Source organism: Ceratotherium simum, chromosome 17 (genome assembly GCF_057802395.1).
Source record: "Ceratotherium simum simum isolate JZ-2026a chromosome 17, ASM5780239v1, whole genome shotgun sequence".
Classification (NCBI taxonomy): domain Eukaryota; kingdom Metazoa; phylum Chordata; class Mammalia; order Perissodactyla; family Rhinocerotidae; genus Ceratotherium; species Ceratotherium simum.
This window is the reverse complement of record NC_141916.1, coordinates 51,615,164-51,634,208: the sequence shown is the minus strand read 5'-3', so window position 1 is coordinate 51,634,208 and position 19,045 is coordinate 51,615,164. Positions and strand designations below refer to the sequence as shown.

The 19,045-nt window shown below is 34.8% G+C and overlaps 1 protein-coding gene across 1 annotated transcript in view; it reads left to right on the top strand.

Moving 5' to 3' along the window:
* The window catches only part of LOC106803175 (C-type lectin domain family 2 member D), a 34,912-nt gene extending 22,099 nt beyond the window's left edge, over positions 1 to 12,813 (top strand). The window contains exons 4-6 of the mRNA XM_087441924.1: positions 6,204 to 6,388; positions 10,756 to 10,859; positions 12,675 to 12,813. Of these exons, the coding sequence (XP_087298050.1) occupies positions 6,204 to 6,388; positions 10,756 to 10,859; positions 12,675 to 12,813 (428 nt within the window). The remainder of the gene's footprint in view (positions 1 to 6,203; positions 6,389 to 10,755; positions 10,860 to 12,674) is intronic.
* Positions 12,814 to 19,045: the final 6,232 nt, after the last annotated feature.

Below are 19,045 nucleotides of genomic sequence, written 5' to 3'. Positions count from 1 at the left end.
GTTTGCTTCATGGTTTCCAACAAGTCCCTTAGTCTCTTCACTTTTCTTCATTTTTTTTTTCTCTCTCCCTAAGACTTGATAATTTCAATTGTCCATTCTTCAAGTTCACTGAATCTTTTTTCTGCTGCTTAGATCTGCTGTTGAATCTGGCTAGTGAAATTTTCATTTTAGTTATTATACTTTTCAGCTCCAGAATTTGTTTGATTCCTTTTTATAATTTCTATCGTTTTTGATATTTTCATTTTGTTCGTGTATGTTTTTCCTGATTTCCTTTAGTCTTTGTCCATGTTTTCACTTAACTCTTTTAGCATATTTAAGAGAGTTGATTCAAATACTATATCTAGTAAGTCAGATGTCTAGGCTTCCACAGAGGCAATTTCTGTCAATTTATTTTTTACTTTTGAATGGGCTATAATTTCCTGTTTTTTTGTATTCCCTGTAACTTTTTGTTGAAAATTGGGTATTTAAAAAAAAATCCCACCTCTCCCAGGCTTTGCAGATTGGTAGCCTTTCATCATTTATCTTGGCTTTTTTTGAGCCTAGGAATCAAAGTGAAGTGAAAGTGCAAGGTTTTTTCCAGGTCTTTTCTGATTGTGCATCTTTCCTGGGCCTATATGTGGCTTTCTAAATTCCCCCATATGCGTAATTGCTTTTGAGTGTTAATTTTCCAAAGAGTCTCAATCTAGTTTCTCCTCAGGATCTCAGATGGTCTATTGTATTTCTCCACCTGCATTCTCTTGTCCCAGGCATTTATGGGTCTGTAATTCCCTTGCAGCTTTCACAAACAGTGCCTGTTGCTTTTTCTGTTTGATGCCCAGATTAGGCAAAACAGAGACCAGTCCTTCAGGCCACACCCAGATTGGTTAGAACATTGCAAAAAGCTCTGCTCTCTCCATTTTGAAAGAAGGAACAGGGAACTGGTCTACCTCATTCTTCATGCCGCCCTAGTCAAAGGGTATTGTAAGGGTGAATAAAAATACCACAAAATTTTCCTACCATTTGATGATGGCTTTTTCTTGATTGAGTGTTTGCTTGGTTTTTGTAAACCTTTGACTATTTTCCAGAGGTCTTATAAGATTATTTCAGCCAATTTGTTGGGCTTTTTTTGTTTTTTATAAAATGTTTTTGTGGAGGAATGAGAGCTTGGAGCTTGCTGGTCCACCATTTTGCTGCCTTCCAGTCCCAGGGGGCTGCTTTTGAGGAAGATACGCAAGTGCACACTCCCTGCAACTGTTTCTCTTTTTTGCTACAGTAATTTGTAAGAATTGCTATGGTTAAAAAAGTCTGTTGGATTAATATATAGTTTTATCAGGAAAAGGTCTGCTATTGAGGTATAGCCTAGACAAACTTACATGTCCCAGGAAACAGTGATAGTTCACACTAGGTCAGACTCCTTGATAAGTCTTGATATTAGTAGAATAATACAGAAAAGTGTAACCTTGAATAATTTAAAACAAAATTAATGATTTAATTCAAACACAGGTAATAACTTATTGAAATATATGCTCATTTCCTCCTATATTTTTATGTCTTTTCTCATCCTCACCGCATCTAAATAGATACTTGTTCATTCCTTATCAAATTTCTCTCAGGTCACCAAGTTGCCAGCCAAATTATAAATTCGTCAGAGTATAGAGTTTAAGAGCATAGATTTGAGTGTAGATTCTGGATTTAGACTGCTTGGGCTTGAATTCCAGATCTTTTACTTGTGAGGCTTTCTAACTTTGGACAACTCCAATAATTTTTCCATTCTTCAGTTTACTCAAAGTTGCAATGATTAAATGAATTTGTATATGGTTAAACTTGGACAACATTTGGAGCACAGTAAGTATATAGTGAATATCATTATTTGTCAGAAAATTGAAATTATTTTCAGTTAAAATATAATATTACAGTTATAAGCATATTGCTAAAAAAGTCAAAATTTTCTAAAATCACATGAGTTCACAATGTAGTGAAATTTGATGAAAATCAGAAATGATTAAATAATTGTCCCAAAGTTATATATTTCATATATAGCATAGACAAGATTCTGACTCATTATTTTGAATTGACCAGAATTTACTCCCTTTTAAAGCAAATATATTTTCAGACAAATTTATAAAGTGCTTCTATTTTTTAGGAATAATATATTAATTAATACTGGTTGTACCCTTTGAATTCTTGTAGCATTATTTATTTTTTATTTACTTATTTATTTTTTTTTTTGAGGAAGATTAGCCCTGAGCTAACATTCATGCCCATCTTCCTTTCCTTTGTATGGGACACTGCCACAGCATGGCTTGACAAGTGCTGTGTTGGTCCGTGCCAAGGATCTGCACCTGCGAACCCCTGGCAGCTGAAGTGGAGCACGCGAACTTAACTGCTACACCACCGGGCTGGCCTCCTGTAATTATTTATTTTTTTGTGTATCTTTTATGTTTGCTCTTACCAACTTGAGGGAAAAATATTATTTTTTCTGTATCCTTAGGCCTTAGCCCATTACCTGGTACAGAGTAAATGTTCACTAAGTGATCACTGATTGAAAAAGTTTCTAATATTTTATCTATTTAAATATCTAGGATTCATTTTCCAATTTTCCAACTTCTCTAACCATACTAACGATACTAAAATTTTGGATAGAGACTTTTCCTTCTACAAGTTAGAAAGGGATTGTGGTTGAGTGGTTAGGCACATACATATTACACCACCAAACTATCTGTGTTCAAATCCCAAATCTGCAAATATCTGCTGTGCAACTTTGGGAAAATTCCTTCACCTCCTGTTCTTAATTTCTTCATCTGTAAAATGGGCATGATAAATCCACCTGATAGAGTTGTTATGAGGATAAATAAGCTAATATAAAGTACATAGACCCATGCTGGGCATCTAATAATATATTTAAAAGACAATTTTTATGATTTTCTGCTTTGGTTTTCTTTTGTATGTTCTATAAGACCATTATGGCTGATGTCTGGCAGGCAAATTTTCCAATCTTGTGTAGACTATACTATTTATTTATTTTTGTTCTCAATTTCTCATATTATTTTGACTGAAAACTTATTTTGGGACCTATGGTACAAACCACTCAGCATGATATGTCATGTAAATAACTTTCTAATAGTCCCTACCTTTACCTGTGACTTTTGCCCTTATTCAGCCGTACTGTAAGTTTTGAAATCTGTGACTCTGGTGTCAGTAAGAGATTATACAGGATCTCTTAGTTGAAAAGGTTCTGCTTTTCAGTATCTGGGTTGCAAAATGCCATTAGTAGACAAGAGGCAAAAAACTTACCCTTAGCTCTATAGTGGAAAAGTAACGGAACAAGTAATTGCAAATTTAGTGTATTAAAATGCTATTAAGATTAAATGACTTGATGCATGTATAGTTATTCGACCTTACCTGATAAAAATAAAGCCTTCAAAAACTATTTGCTGCTGTTTTTATTACCGTAACCAACATTACCACCACCATTATCATCCTTAGTGGAAACATTATAAGGTTACAGATAAAGAAAAGATAGAAGAGGTAATAATTAACCTATCATGGTTACCCTTGGTTTAAAGATTTCTCAGCGTGATATTTGCTCAGGATCACCCCTGGACAGAAACCCTGAGCAGAGTGATTACTCATCACTTTCTCTACCTAAACTGAACTTTGCAAAACAAATATCACGAAGAGAGAAGACTTGTTTGGATTTGGTCAAGATGTTAGTCATCTGGTATATGCAGCAGTCTTTTGTCTTGTCTGTCCTAGCTAAGGACAAAGATGTGATTTTACTTCCACAACACACATGCTGCATGAATAAGAGTAGATCAGATGGTTGGGGGTGGGGAGAGAGGGAGAGAGAGAGAATGTATGCTACTAAGTGGCTGTGTAATATGCAGGCACAGAGGCATTACGATCTTCTCTTCCAAATACTGTAGCATGTTCCAGCCCTTGTTTTTTTGTTTGATAGACATAGCCAGTTTTCTTAGACAACAGATTCTTTCTTGGATCACATATCCTGGAAGCAACTTAGCTGTGAAGATGCCCTTATAGCTTGAAACATGCTTGCACTGCATCTGACATAAACTAACCTATGACACAGAAAACTACAAGGACATGTGTCTCAATTCTACCACAACCTGGCCTCAAAGCCAACCCCCTGTTACCACATCCACAGGCAATATCATAACCAAGGCTTCAAATTCTGCTTACAAATCCTAGAGTTAGCAGTAATTGAAATATTCCATGTTCTAGGAGATGCTCATTTCTGTTGTAATATTTTTATGATTCCACAGAGGATGGTCTATTCTTGCCATTCTGTAACCAAAAATAAAATATCTTATACATTGATGAAGCAAAAATAAATTGTTAAGGTTGTAGAGATTTAAATCAACAGTACCTATTTAATAAAGGAAAAAAGGACAAACTGGAAGGAGGCATTTTTTTCTGTTGCAAATACCTCAATATTAATCAAAAAATGTTTTTTGAAACACATTTTAAATCTATAGCCCTCATTTCTTTAAATAATCATAAGAACTTAATCGATACTTATGACTGCCTTCCTTCATTACCTATACTGCATTTCTCTTCCTTTCAACTAGCACTTTAACTGGAAAAGATTCCTCATGAGGAGTCAATAGCTACAGTCATCTTCTAATGTGGCCCTCGTCTTTAAACTGGTTGATATAGAAGCAGAGATGGAACAGTAGGTATGCACAGATTTGGAGAAAGGCAGTCTGCCTTCAGGTATAGTCCTAGAACTTATACACCTCCTCTGATAGGTATAAGTTGGTATCCTGCTTGTGGTGGGTCCCTTAGAATACATATTTTCCTGGTGTTATGTGATTAGACATTCAGAATACATAAATGATTATCCATAGCCAGGAGTTGTTTCTGATAGGAGGCAAATCTAAGGGGTCTCCATGGAAATTATGCTACGATTACACAACTTCCTTACGTGCCACAGACACTGTCAAAGCTGTCAAGTTGAAACAGTCTTTCACAAATACTTTCAAAACAGTCACTTACTAGCAGCTCAGTAAAGACCATCTGGAAAGACTTTCCTTGCTCTCAATCCCACTTGAAGAGAGCATCTCTCCTGGTTGTATGGGAAGTGTGTCCAAAAAGCCTGACCAATGGAGTATTGTTGGCTTCAAAATATAGAGAGCCCCACAAAATCTCTTTAGTTGAAAGACGCTCCTTAGTAGAAGGCAGCTCAGGGTACAACTACTTCTTTCATCTTCATGGGACTATTTACACATGTATCTGACCATTTCTTTTCAAGAAACTTTACTCACAGAAGGTATCTATACCTTATCCCTCATTTTATTTACTAAGGCTTCTAGAGCACTTGGAGAACTATCTGTTCTCTAAGGCTGACCAAATGTTGCTATTGATGTATCTGATATTTTAAAGAAATGTGGCATTGCTGAAATCCAAGTAGAAAGGTACTTGATTCAGAGTTTAAGGCATTATTAACTCCTTCTTCAGCTCATCCACTACTTAAGGCATTAGAGTGAACCTCAGCTTTGCCATTTACTATGTAACGTATGCAACAACTTTCAGCATCATATTCTTCATTTAAAAAGTGAGGATAATACATTTAGTATTTCACAAGACTATTGGGAAATGTATTAGAAAGTACTTGGTAATGTAGGGGATCAGAATTTGCCACCCCAAAATGTATCTCTGGCATGAGGATTATTTTGGGCTGGTTACTTTTAAAAACTGCAGACAGAGGAAATGCTCTGAAAACCAATTAAAAGTAGAAGTTATCCTTTGTAAGAGACATTTACATTGTAAGGGAAATTTCCATTTGTAAAGGAATCTCCTTCTCTGTACCAGGAAAAAGGGGGGATGACTTTATCTCTAGAAACTCTTATCAACGTGGAAGGTGAAGATTTACATCTATATAATAATCTTATTCTTGTTTACTGTGCTTTTCTGGTAATCTTCCCTAACTGACTCCCTCCACTCCCAACATCCTCCTTTGTCTTTAGCTGAAGATGGTATTTAAGATGAGATCCTCCACCATTTTGACAAGTTGCTCAGTTTTCCTGAGTCTCTCCTATGTATACATGTTATAAAGCTTTGTTAGATTTTCTCCTGTTATTCTGTCTCATGTCAATTTGATTAGTAGCCCAGTCAGAAGGACCCAGAGTGGGTAGAGGATATGTCTTCCTCCTCTAAAGTAATATATATAGGAAAATATAAAAGTAAGTTGTTTTTATTTTCAGTAACTAGAACTATATGCAATGAAAAGCCATCAGAATGTCTTGAAGCTGCTTGCCCAGAAAGCTGGATTGGTTTCCAAAGAAAATGTTTCTACTTCTCTGATGACACCAAGAATTGGACATTCAGCCAGAGGTTTTGTGACTCACAAGGTGCAAATCTTGTTCAGGTTGAAACTCTCCAGGAATTGGTAAGAAAATAGTTCTTGCTAGGATAAAAAATTTGGCTCTATGAAGACACTATGTCATTCTATGTGAGAGTGTCTAAGATACAGGTTTAGACACTTGCCAGGCATTGATTTTTCAGCATAAAGAGAGGGGAATCCAGCAGGTGCTACATTCTGCAGTGGGCTATTTGCAGTTACCTTAACATTCATAGCAGGAAGATAGCCGGTGCCTTCTTTGACTTATCAGCAGGAACTGTGAAAATGGAGATCAGAAAATTAAAGGTGGAAACATAATTTTAAATTTGCACGAAGTTAATAACATCGCTTCAAAATAAATCAAGTAGGAGTGATGTCTGAGAAGTTGGTGGAATGGAAAGCTCCTGAAATCTGTACCTCCACCTAAACAACTATTGAACTTGCAGAAACTCTCTAAAGTAACTAATTTGAAACTCGGGAGTCTAGCTGAACATTTGCAGCATCCAAAGGAGTACTTGATGAAGAGGTCAATAAATTTCAGTTAATCTCATTGAATCTCAGCCTTCCCACTCAGTAGTGGCTACTATTCCCCACACCCCACCATGGCAGGGAGTATGGGGACTACTTTTCATGTTCCTGCTATAGATTACTGGAGCCAGGGTGGGCAATAAAAACCTTGTTCTCCAAATATTGGGGTTATATGTTGTTATTCTAATTGCTACTTTTCATTGCTGAGAGGCAGGCAAGGAGGCAGGCTGCCATTTTTTTCAACCCCCACCAACTGAAATGCCTTTTGTGGGATTTAAAGGAACAGCACTTGGTTTTTCTCCTTTTGGGAACTAGGAATTTAAGAAAATCTTTGGCAGATAACTGGCTGATCACAGAGATAACAGAACAGATATTTCAGTGACCACACAAAACAGGGAATACACATTATGCAAAAATAGTTCAGAAAAGTCACAAATAAATGGCTCCATACCTCAATAATCAAAATTCAACAATCTCTGAAAAGCAGGAGAATTAGATTCCCAGAGTTACCACAACAAAATACTCATAATGTCCAGTTCTCAACAAAAAATTACAAAACATACAAAGGAATAGGAAGGTATAGCCCATTCACAGGAAAAGATGTCTGACAGAAACTTTCCCTGAGGGAGGCTTGACATTGGAATTATTAGTCAAAGATGTTAAATCTACTGTCTTAAATATGTTCAGTGAGCTACAGGTAATAATAGACATAAATCTAAAAGAAATCAGGAAAATAATATAGAAATAAAATGAGAATATCAATAAAGAGGTAGAAATTATAAAATGGAACCAAATAGAAATTCCCGAGCTGAAAAGTACAACTGAAATGAAAAGCTCACCAGAAGGGTCAACAGTGTATTTGAACAAGATGAAGAAAGGACCAGCAGCCTTGAAGATAAGAAAATTGAAAGTATCCAATCTGAAGAACAGAAAGGAAAAAGAATGAAGATAAATGAACATATCATGAAGGAACTATAGTAAACCATCAAGTAGACTAACATACCAATTATAGAAATCCCAGAAGAAAAAGAGAGACAGGAGTAGAAAAAACACTTAAAGAAATAATGGCTGAAAACTTCCCAAATTTGAGGAAAGAGATGAATATACATGTCCAAGAGGCTCAAACAAACTCCAGTCAACATAAACTCAAAGAGAACCACATTAAGACAAATTAGATTCAAGCTGTTGAGACCCACAGAGAAGTCTGAAAGCAGCAAGAGTGAAGCAACTGGTCATGTACTTGTGAGCCTTAATAAGATTAACAGCTGATTTACCCTGAGATACCATGGAAGCCAGAGAGCAGTAGGATGACATATTTAAAGAGCTGAAATAAAAAACTGTTAATCAAGAATTCTGACAAATGTTATTGCAATAAAAAAATAATTATAAAACAAAAAAGAATTCTGTATTTCGCAAAACTGTCCTTCAGAATGAAAGAGAAATTAAAACATTTCTAGATAAACAGCAACTGAGGGAGTTTCTTACCAGTAGACTTATCCTACAAGCAATTATAAAGGCTAAAATTAAAGTACATTAGACAGTAACTCAGAGTCAAAAGAACAAAGAACACTCATAAAGGTTACCACATAGATAAATATACAAGTCAGAATTATTGTACTTTTAGTTTAGTTTGTAACTTCTCTATTTTCATATATAATTGTAACTTCTCTATTTTCATATATAATTTAACAGGCAAATTCATAAAACAATAATTATAAATCTATGTGAATGGACATAAAATGCATAAATATGTAATCTATGACAATAATATAAAGAGAGATAGTTGGAAATGTATGGGGCAAAATGTTTGTATACTATTGAAACCAAGTTCATATTATAAACTAGGTTGTTAAAAGTTTAAGGTATTAATTGCAATCCCCAAGGTCTCCACTAGTAAAACTACTAAAAAATATATACAAAAGGAAAGAAGAAAGAAATTAAAATGGTACATTACCAAAAAATCAACTAAATACAAAAGAATGCAGTGATACAGGAATTGAAGAATAAAAATCATATAAGATATATAGAAAACAAATAGACAAATGGCAGAAGTAAGTCCTTCTTTATTAGTAATCACATTAAATATAAATGTATGAAACTATCCTATGAAAAGGCAAAACCTAGAGGATTGATTAAAAAAAACAGAATCCATCTATAAGCTCTCTACAAGAGATTCACCTTAGATATAAGGACACAGAAGTTGAAAATAAAAGGATTGAAAAAGATTCCATGCCAAGTAACTGAAAGAGAGCTGGGTGGCTACATCCTTGTCAGACTTGTAGACTAAAGCAAAAAAGTTTACAAGAGACAAAGAAGGATATTATATCTTAATAAAAGTTTTGGTATAGCAAGAAGATCTAATAATTATAAACGTATGTTTACCTAATAACACAACCCCCAAATAGATGAAGAAACATTTGAAAGAATTGAAATAAAAAATAGAGAGTTCTACAATAATAGTTGGAGACTCAATACTTTACTTTCAATAATGGATAGAGTAACAATAAGGAAAGAGAGGTCTTGAACAGCACTCTAAACCAATTAGACCTAATAGACATATGTAGAATACTACACCCAACAACAGGAGAATACATATTCTTCTCAAGTGCACATGGACCATTCTCCAGGATGGACCATATGATAAGCCACAAAACAAGTCAATAAATTTGAAAAGATTGAAATCATACAAAGTTCCTTTTGCAATTATAGTGGAATAAAACTAGAAATCAATAACAAGGAAAACTGAAAACTTCACAAATGTGCAGAACTTAAACAACCCACTCTGAAACATCCAATGATAAAAAAAAAAAGAAAAGAAAAAATCCCAAGGGAAATTAGAAAATCCTTGAGACAAATAAAATGAAAGCATAACATATCAAAACTTAAGGTATGCAGTGAAAGCAGTAATAAGAGGCAGATTTACAGCTGTCAATGCATAGCCTTAAAAAGAAGAAATCTCTCAAATCAATAACCCAATTGTGTACCTCAAGGAACTAAAAAAAGAAAAGCAAAAATAAAGGTCATCTTTATGACTTCAAAAAAGTAAAGATTTTCCTAAGAAGTTACTAAATCCACTAATCATAAATGAAAATTATGCATTTAATTATATTAAAATTAATACCTATAATCATAAAAAGACACTATAAATGTTGACAAGTGTAGCAAAGGAAACTGGTCCACACTGCTGCTATAAGTGTAATTTGGTACAATTACATTAGAAAAGTGTTTGGTATCATTTGGTAAAGCTGACAATAAGCATGCACTGTGGCCTAATACAGTCGTCCCTCAGTATCCACAGGAGATTTGTTCCAGGACCTCCCATGGATGCTCGAGTCCCTTATATAATAAGGAGTAGTATTTGCATATAACCTCTGCACATCCTCTCGTATACTTTAAATCATCTCTAGATTATTTCTAACACCCAATGCAATGTAAATGCCATGCAGATAGTTATTATACTGTATTGTTTAGGGAATAATGACAAGAAAAAGAATCTGTGGAAGTGGAACCCGTGAACATGGAGAGCCAACTGTAATTCTATTGCAGGACAGGTTCCAAGAATGTCATAATAGCATTCATAATAATTTCAAACTTGAAACAACCCTAGGGTCAACCAATAGTAGAATAGATAAACAAATTGTGGCATAATAATATAAAGGGGTACTACGCTGAAATAAAAGCAAAGTTATCAAGTATTTCTCTCAGTTTTGATCTTCTCTATGTATGTATGATAATAAAGCATACCTATCCTCTATGTATTATTACACAATACAAAATTAAAAAGAAGAAAATTACAAGAGCAGTTAAGACTATAACATAGATGCAACATTTCTTCAGGGAGAGGCTAATGACAGAATAATGAATATCATGCTTGTGTTTTCTGAAAGGAGTTTCTATTGAGGTATAAAGGCCCCTCTGACCACTGGATTGGGTTGAGCAGAGAACAAGGCCAATCTTGGAAATGGACAGACGGCACTGAATGGACCAGATGGTAAGTTTTGAAAACATGGCAGCAATATTTGTATTTGAATTTACTTTGCATGAAACCTAGTGTTCTTCAGTTATATACTCTAAAAATTATTTTAAGATTAGTCATAAAGAAAGACAGTGCCAACTTGTATGTTGCAAAGGTTTTGCAAGCTCCTTGAATCAACCCACAGCCTATCACAGGAGGCGTGGTGAGGTAGAATGACTAAGAACTTGATTCCAGCCTCATCTATGTCATTTACCAACTCTTTTGCTTTGAGCACAGCACACATCTTTATCTAAGTTTCTTACCCCTATAACAAAATCAATGGTACTTGCCCTATCGATTTCACAGAGTAGATGTGAGGGCCAGAGGTTTTGATGTATATGACAGTACTTTTCAAACTTTAAAATATTATATAAATGCAAATTAAATTACTATATACAACTACCATTGCATCAATCTTCAGCCATTTACAGGGGGATTATGAGTGATGGTAATAATACTTATTATTTATAACAAGATCATAGTTACAATGTTTAGGACAGGTAAAGTTTGACATTGTTGAGTTTACTCTCAATTGTATATGCATAAGATCTTTATATTACTGAAAAGATTTTGAATAATGCTGGGAAAGTTGGATTCAGACAATTTCACTAAATTGCTGCTTGTCTGAGGACATTTTCATTTTTGATGATAAAGTAGTCAACATTGGAAAGATAACTTTATTTAGTGAAAAGGGCACTGGACTGGACATTGGTAAGTTTGAAATCTAGTTCTTACTCATTAGCTTTTTGAACTCTGACAGATAGTAAATTTTAGGAATCAAAGAGAACTTATATTTACACATTGTTGTATCTGCAGTGCCTAGCACATTGTGCATGCTTGATAAATATTTAGAATTAACCTCTATTTCTTCCTTTACAATACTGAAAAAGTAATATTGACTCCGTCTAATCCTCAAAGGGTTTTAAGGATCAAATACATTGTTAACTCTCCAGTTGTTGAAAACTGTTCATCACTATAAAAATGAAAAATATTATATTTATTAAGGCCTAGTATATTTCAACAATTAGCAATCATATCAGACTATCGCAATTTCATCAAGTAATGAGGAGACATTGACAATCTGAATGCTGACCCAAATGTCTGTGTCAGGCCATTTAAACTTGGCTGAATAGCACTGTAGTTTCAGGGAAACTAGGAAACTAGCAGGGAAGTGGGAAGACTATGACGAAACATGGGGCTTAGAGAAAGCTGCTGAGGTCTTCAGTTATTTAAGGAAGCAGAATATTGCTGACACTGTGGAGAGAAAACAGATGTCTGACCTCTTCTATCAGCCAAGTGAGGCTTGGGATGTAGTTGAAATAAAACTATGCTTATAGACACAAAATAGTTTTGATTTACTGTCCCTATAGCTGATTTATTGTATCTCCAGCTAATCAAAGCCCATTGACTCGTTACTGATCAATACATAAGGCAGGAGAAAATCGGGGCCTAAGAACAACAGAAATTATCTGTAACATAGCAGCATTTTTTCACTCTTTTCTTTCCCAAAGTGAAGAAGGTGGAAATAGCCTAGGCCCTGCTGTTTTATCGATCCAGGTATGAATCCTAGTTTTACTTGTTATAGGATCTTGGGGAATTCAGTTTCTTTAGCTATAAAAAGGGATAATAATACATATCTCACAGGGTAATTTTTAAGGTTAAAGAGATGATACATATAATGCATCTTATATTGAGAAGCTGAAATAATGTTGGTTTCCTTATTTTCTCATCTTTATTCTCTCTGTTTTTGAAGAAGTGTCCAACTGATTGATTCTGCTTCTTCTATTGCAGTTTTCCAATCACAGGAGGAGGGGAGTGTGCCTATTTGAATGATAAAGGTGCCAGTAGTGCCAGGCGCTACACGGAGAGGAAGTGGATTTGTTCCAAACCGGACACCTATGCCCAGATGAGGAGTCAAAGCCCTAACTGATATATGTATATGTATATATGTGTGTATATATATATATATATATGTGTATATATATATATATACGTATATATATATATATATATGTGTATATATATATATATACGTATATATATATAATTTATATACGAGGGAGGGGAGACAGGAAGAAGACTTGTATTTCACTGAAGTGGAATCAAAAGATTGTACAATGAAATATTATTCACAAAATTATTTCTAGTATAATTCTGAATAAACACCTTGACAGGCAATAAACATCAAATATGTTACAGTTACCTCTTGTTCCTTAGGGTGAATTCCAATTACGTAAAAGAGAATTGGCATTCTGTTTTCAGTAATTGCTCTTTTGAAATTAGTGTTTTACCACAATATGTGTGAAAATACTTTTAAAACTGTAAAGTGGCATATTATTAAAATATGCCTAAATCAAACTAAAACATAATTCATTTTCTACTTTGTAGTATGTAGAATCAGATTGACATATGAAATGTGATATTTTATACCTTTGAAATCTTTAGAGGGATAGATGTTTCCAAAACTCAAAACTACTATTGAGAGACTGAAACACTGACCAATGTTAAAATTCTACTATCATGTGCAAGAAATATCAGAAATCAAAAATAGTAGCCTCTGGTAAGGCAAGAAGTAAGGAGGCCTGTCACTTTCTATACTACTGTGTAACTTATTTTTTTTAAATAAGTATGTACATGTACTTGCTATGTATATTTTTTTAAAAAAAGGAAAAATAGAAATTTTTACTAATTTAAAATCCATAGTTATCTGATTTCTTGGCTGTGCTAAGGTAAAATTCGATAGTACCAAAATAAACCTGTTTAGTGAAACTAAAGTATGTTTAATGAATTGGCTCTTGTCAATAATCACATATTTTCTGTTAAAAAAATTCCACAATTCAGCAGATACATGTGGCCCCTAATTCTGTGTTGAACATTAAAATATCAGGGTCATAGTTCAGAAATACATTCTCAGGTATTTGCCTTTTATCAACACTTCCTTTTGTTTTTGTATCAAAATCTGGTCACCAATAAGGGCTCACTTTAAATATCTACATATCTCGGTAAGATCACCATATATCAAACAGTCAAGGCAATCTAATTTTCCTACAAGCCTAGTGTGACAGAGCTCCTCAACACATAAACTTTATAAAAATGTTTTTTTCCTGAGATCTGGTATTTCATACAAGTGAGCCAACATTATATTATTCTAACAAAGCTCTCTTTTAGCTCTATTCTATTTGTTTATGGAAAACTAATAAAGAAAAATACATTCATTTTGGGCTGCAGATCTTAGCCTCTAGCTGAAGAAATTACGGAATCTTTATGGTATGGTGGTCGGTTACATAGTCTGTGGGCCACAGATTTAGCTGCCACTGGCTACCTGTGTACACTCTGAATGGAGAGTGGCTGCTTCCAGTTCTCTTGAGTATGTGTCAGGTTACAGAAAACATCTATTTTCACCAGTGATCTTAAGATATGATGGTATGTTAGTGTTTGAAGGAGCCAAATAAATATTTGCAATTAGTCTACCTTTCACATTTTTAGTCAAATGGTAGAGATTTGCAAAGGAACCCTACCACACATGGGGACCAAGAAGCCTTAATGAAGCATCAGCAAGAGTGCTGGCCTATAGCAGAGCCTGCTGCATGGCAAAGACTCAGGCCACCCTAGAGTTGCCTCACCAGAAAGCCGTCTCATCCCAGGAAATGAGTTCATAGTCAAAAATTAGCAAACGTATCAGGACGATCAGCAACATGAAAGAAAAGTCTACAATCTCCATCAACAAAATAATTGCACCCGAGGAGATAAAGCTCATAAACAATTTGTAAAAATAAATAAATAAACGAACAAACAAAAGAAAAACAACTTCAATCTCCCCCAAAAAACTTTCAAAAGGATTATATTTATTATTCCTGAGGAGATGAAGTACAGTATAAAACAGGCAAAAACAGTGTAAAAAAGAATTTTATTGCAATCTTAAAAGCAAAAAAAAATTATTGTTGAAGTATACTCAATAGGAAGGCTAAATACAATGACCTAGCTGACAAACAAAATAAAGGAGTAGCAGATTGGGTTGAAGATTTCCCCGAGAATTCAGAACGAAGAGATGAAGCGTTGACAAATATGAAAAAACTAAGATTGATGGAGAAACTAAAATATTCATCTACTAGGAGTGCTAGAAGGGCACAATAAAGAAAGGAGAGAAGGGCAACTGTCTGAAGAACTTACAAGGTGCGTCTAATACCATCACCGGGCCTGAACCATGGGTTTCTCAGGCCAATGTCGAGAACACTGTACTACCAGCACAGGGAATATATTTGCTATGATCCTCAGGAGACTATTTGGGAAAAGAGAAGAGGGAAAAAAAAAAAAAAGAGAAAGTGCATACAGGGGTTGATCGTAGTTGCTGCTGTAAAAACTATTGTTATGTGCAAACAAACATGGTGAAATAATTTCTGTTCACAGTAGGGTCTTCAATGTGGAAATTGGATAGAATAGTATGTAAAGTAGAATTCAAAATCATAAGCTTCATCCTACGGAATATGGGTGGCCAAGAAAACACATAGCTCCTATGGTTTTATCAGTTTCAAAACATGCACAGTTTTATTTTTTATGGTTGATTGTAATGGTAGAGAAAGGGAATGAGAAACTAGCAAAGATCTTGAGCAATCTCTGATAAATTTGAAATGCTGCCTTATTAGCATTTGTAAATAACATATATTCCCAAATGAAAAAACAGTTAAAATCACATTTAAACTAAAACTGGATTTTCTATACTAATAAAGTGATATGTCTAGACCATCTGTATCATCCCTGGGCTCAGGTGATACAGGAGACTAGATGTTCGTAACCTTTTAGCTCATAATTAAAACGTTTTCTCTTTGGGGAGATCTTCTCCCTAATGGAGGGCAGTCACTTTCAGTCTGTGCCAGGTATGTGTTTGGTGTGTCTTCACTACAATCCATGCTTTCATTACCTGCTCTGCATTAATGGGCTGGACTCGAAGCTTTCTTCCTTGCAGTGAGTTGATGTGAGGTTTGTGACTAGAGGACACCGGAGGGTCATTGCAGGAGGAAGCAGCTTCTTCTCTGGTTCCGATGTTTCTGTTTTGCTTTCTATTTTTTCTCTTGCCGCATGAAACTGACATTAAAAAACGGTGCTAAACCATCAATAACCTTGTGGTAACAAATGCAAAACTATTGTGGAGTTGGAATATTATTTAGCCATAAAAAAGAATGAAGTACATGCTACAATATGAGTAACCTTTGAAAACAGTATGCTATGTGAAAGAAGCCAGGAATCAAAGGTCACATATTGTATGATTCCACGTACATAAAATATCCAGAATAGGTAAAACCACAGATGCAGGTGCAGATTGATGGTTGACAGGGGCTGGGTGTGGTGGTGGGGAATGCGGATCAACTGCTTAATGGGTATGGGGTTTCCTCTTGGGGTGATGAAAACGTTTTGGAACTAGATAAATGTGGTGGTTGCACAACATTGTGAATGTACTAAATGCTACTGAATTATTCGCTTTAAAAGAGTTAATTTTACATTATGCCAATTTTACCTCAATTAAAAATAAAAATTATTCTGGAGTGACACTTCCACAATGAGGAAGAATCCACACTGAAAGTGAGTTCACAACGGAAAACAAAAAAACCCCATCTGGGAGAGTCAACAGAAGCAACAAACAGGAGGATGAGAATCAGAAGAACCCAAGACCATGTAAGTAACGACCCGAAACAGTGTATTACAAAATAGAGGAAACAAGAACAGATGAATTTTTAAAATAACTAAAGAGAACTTTTAGAAATGAAAAATCTAATAGTTCAAATTTTTAATGAATTGCATGAACAATTGATTAAATTAAACTGAAGAGATAATTAATATGCTGGAATTTAAACCTTAGGATAATAAAGAGATTAAAAAATACATAAGACATTTAAAAACCTTGGGTGATAGAATGAGAAATTCCAGAAAACATCTAATAAGAATTCCAGAAGAAATAAATGAAATAAAAAGATAAGAGAGAGGCAATATTTGAGGAGTCAATACCCTAGAATTTTCCAGAATCCTCATTATTGGCTAATAAAAATATAAAGTGTTTACAATTACGTTTAAGAAAAATTTGTCAATATCTAATAAAGTTGAAGAATGTGCTTATACTATAAGTTTGTAATCATACTTGCAGTTTTCTACTGGAGAGAAATTCTCAAGCTCCTATGCAGTAATGCACCTCGCAGCATTGTTTGTGATAGTGAAAAGACAGAACCATATTAACTGAGTCTTTCACAAGAAAAGTCTTTTGACATACTCTGCTTTTATACATTAGAAAATCTGCATTTAGTCATGAGGGACTGTATACTACTAAAAATTAAAACATTAGACAAAATTAATTAAAACAATTAAATTTTATCTGGGGAAAAAGCTTGTTAATAGAGTTTAAAATAATATATATGAATTAATAAGTAAAGACAGATAATTTTATAAAGGTCTGCTGAAACAACATGCTCAGAATAAAGCTAATAAGTACTATTCAGAAGAGTGTCCCATTCAGACCCTGATTCAAAATCAGTTATGTAGTTATATTATGTACAATTCTAATGGGTTTGATTATTTGGCTAGTTCACAAACTATAAATAGTAGATTAGAAGTAAGGTATGAAAATATGTCTAGAGAGGAACATGAGACTAAGCAGGAAGGGCAGACAGCTGAGAGAAAAAACAAATAAAAATAAGAAGATATATTTAACAAAAAGCTTGTCACTTTGAGTCCCTTAGTTTGGAGGTGTATAGCAGTATGCATCTCTATTTTTCTTGAAGTCTTCACTATATTACAGTATTGTTTAAAAATCTATGTTCAAAGTGGATCGTTAACACAAATTTCAACTTGTTCCACATGCCCTGTTTACTGCAGTAGGTTGAGAAGAGTGGAATAAAGTGTGGAGACAATATACACACCAGTGAAGAAAGATGAAGGGAAAAGCTATACTGGTTACACTGACAGTTTGAACTCAAGGCATGGTGTTGGGTAGGATAACTTCAGCAGCCATATGTCCTAAAAGTGTTATGATTTTTCCCAGAGTAACACCTTGGGGTGGGGGTGAGATGAAGTTCTGCTTTAAAGAAATAAGAAATGACATATGGAGCGGATTTCGAGAGAAATGGAATATCTTATGCACTGTGAACTTCTCCTTTAAGTTTCTCTATAAATCTTAAGTAACACATATATGTCCTGCTAATGCCTTGGAACGAATGGATTTATTATGGTAGAATGGTATTGAATCCTGCTCCAAGGATGTCATGGAGTGAAAGTAAAAATTACTTGGCTAAGAGCTAAGTTCCAGCGCTTTGCCACAGGACTAAGGAGATATAGATCGAAGCCTTCTGTGAAGAACAGGTCACACTTCATTTGAGAAACAACAACAACAAAACTCTCCTAACTTGGAAAAAAAAAGCAAAATTAAATTCTTAGCATTTCTGATAGCATATTTGAGCAATTTTCTGACAGTCTTTTTGAAAGAAATAATCATTTAATATTTCTGCTAACTGACCCCTATGAAGCCTAGGAGATAATATTTTATTATACTTCTATCTAATACATCTATGGAGTTTAAAAAAAACCTTCAGGATATGTTGGATTTCCTGGAAAAAGAAGGGAAAGAAGGGCCGGCCCCGTGGCTTAGCGGTTAAGTGCGTGCGCTCTGATGCTGGCGGCCCGGGTTCGGATCCCGGGAGCGCCCCGAGGCACCACTTCTCCGTCCAACGCGAGGCTGAGTCCCACGTACAGCAACTAGAAGGATGTGAACCTATGACGTACAACTATCTACTGGGGCTTTGGGGGGAAAAACTGAATAAATAAAATCTTTAAAAAAAAAAAAAAAAAAAAAAAAAAAGAGCTGCACCAGAAACCAGTTCCCATACAGTTCCAGTGGCTCTTCTTTAAAAAAAAAAGAAGGGAAAGAAGATTGTTCTGTGGAAGGAGCTGTGGGACAGAAAGACAAAAAATTTTGTGTTAGAGCAATACGGGGTAAGGTTATTTGGAAAAGGAGATTATTTGGAAGCTACTTGACTTCTTCTCCCTGAGAAATCACTTCCAAGCTTGCTTTCCGGTTTTCTTTCATTTTAATGAAACAATGACTACTCACAACCAGCCTATGAGTGAGCAGACAAAAATACAGCTTCCACTTCTCAGAAAGCCCTCCTCCACTCCTCCAT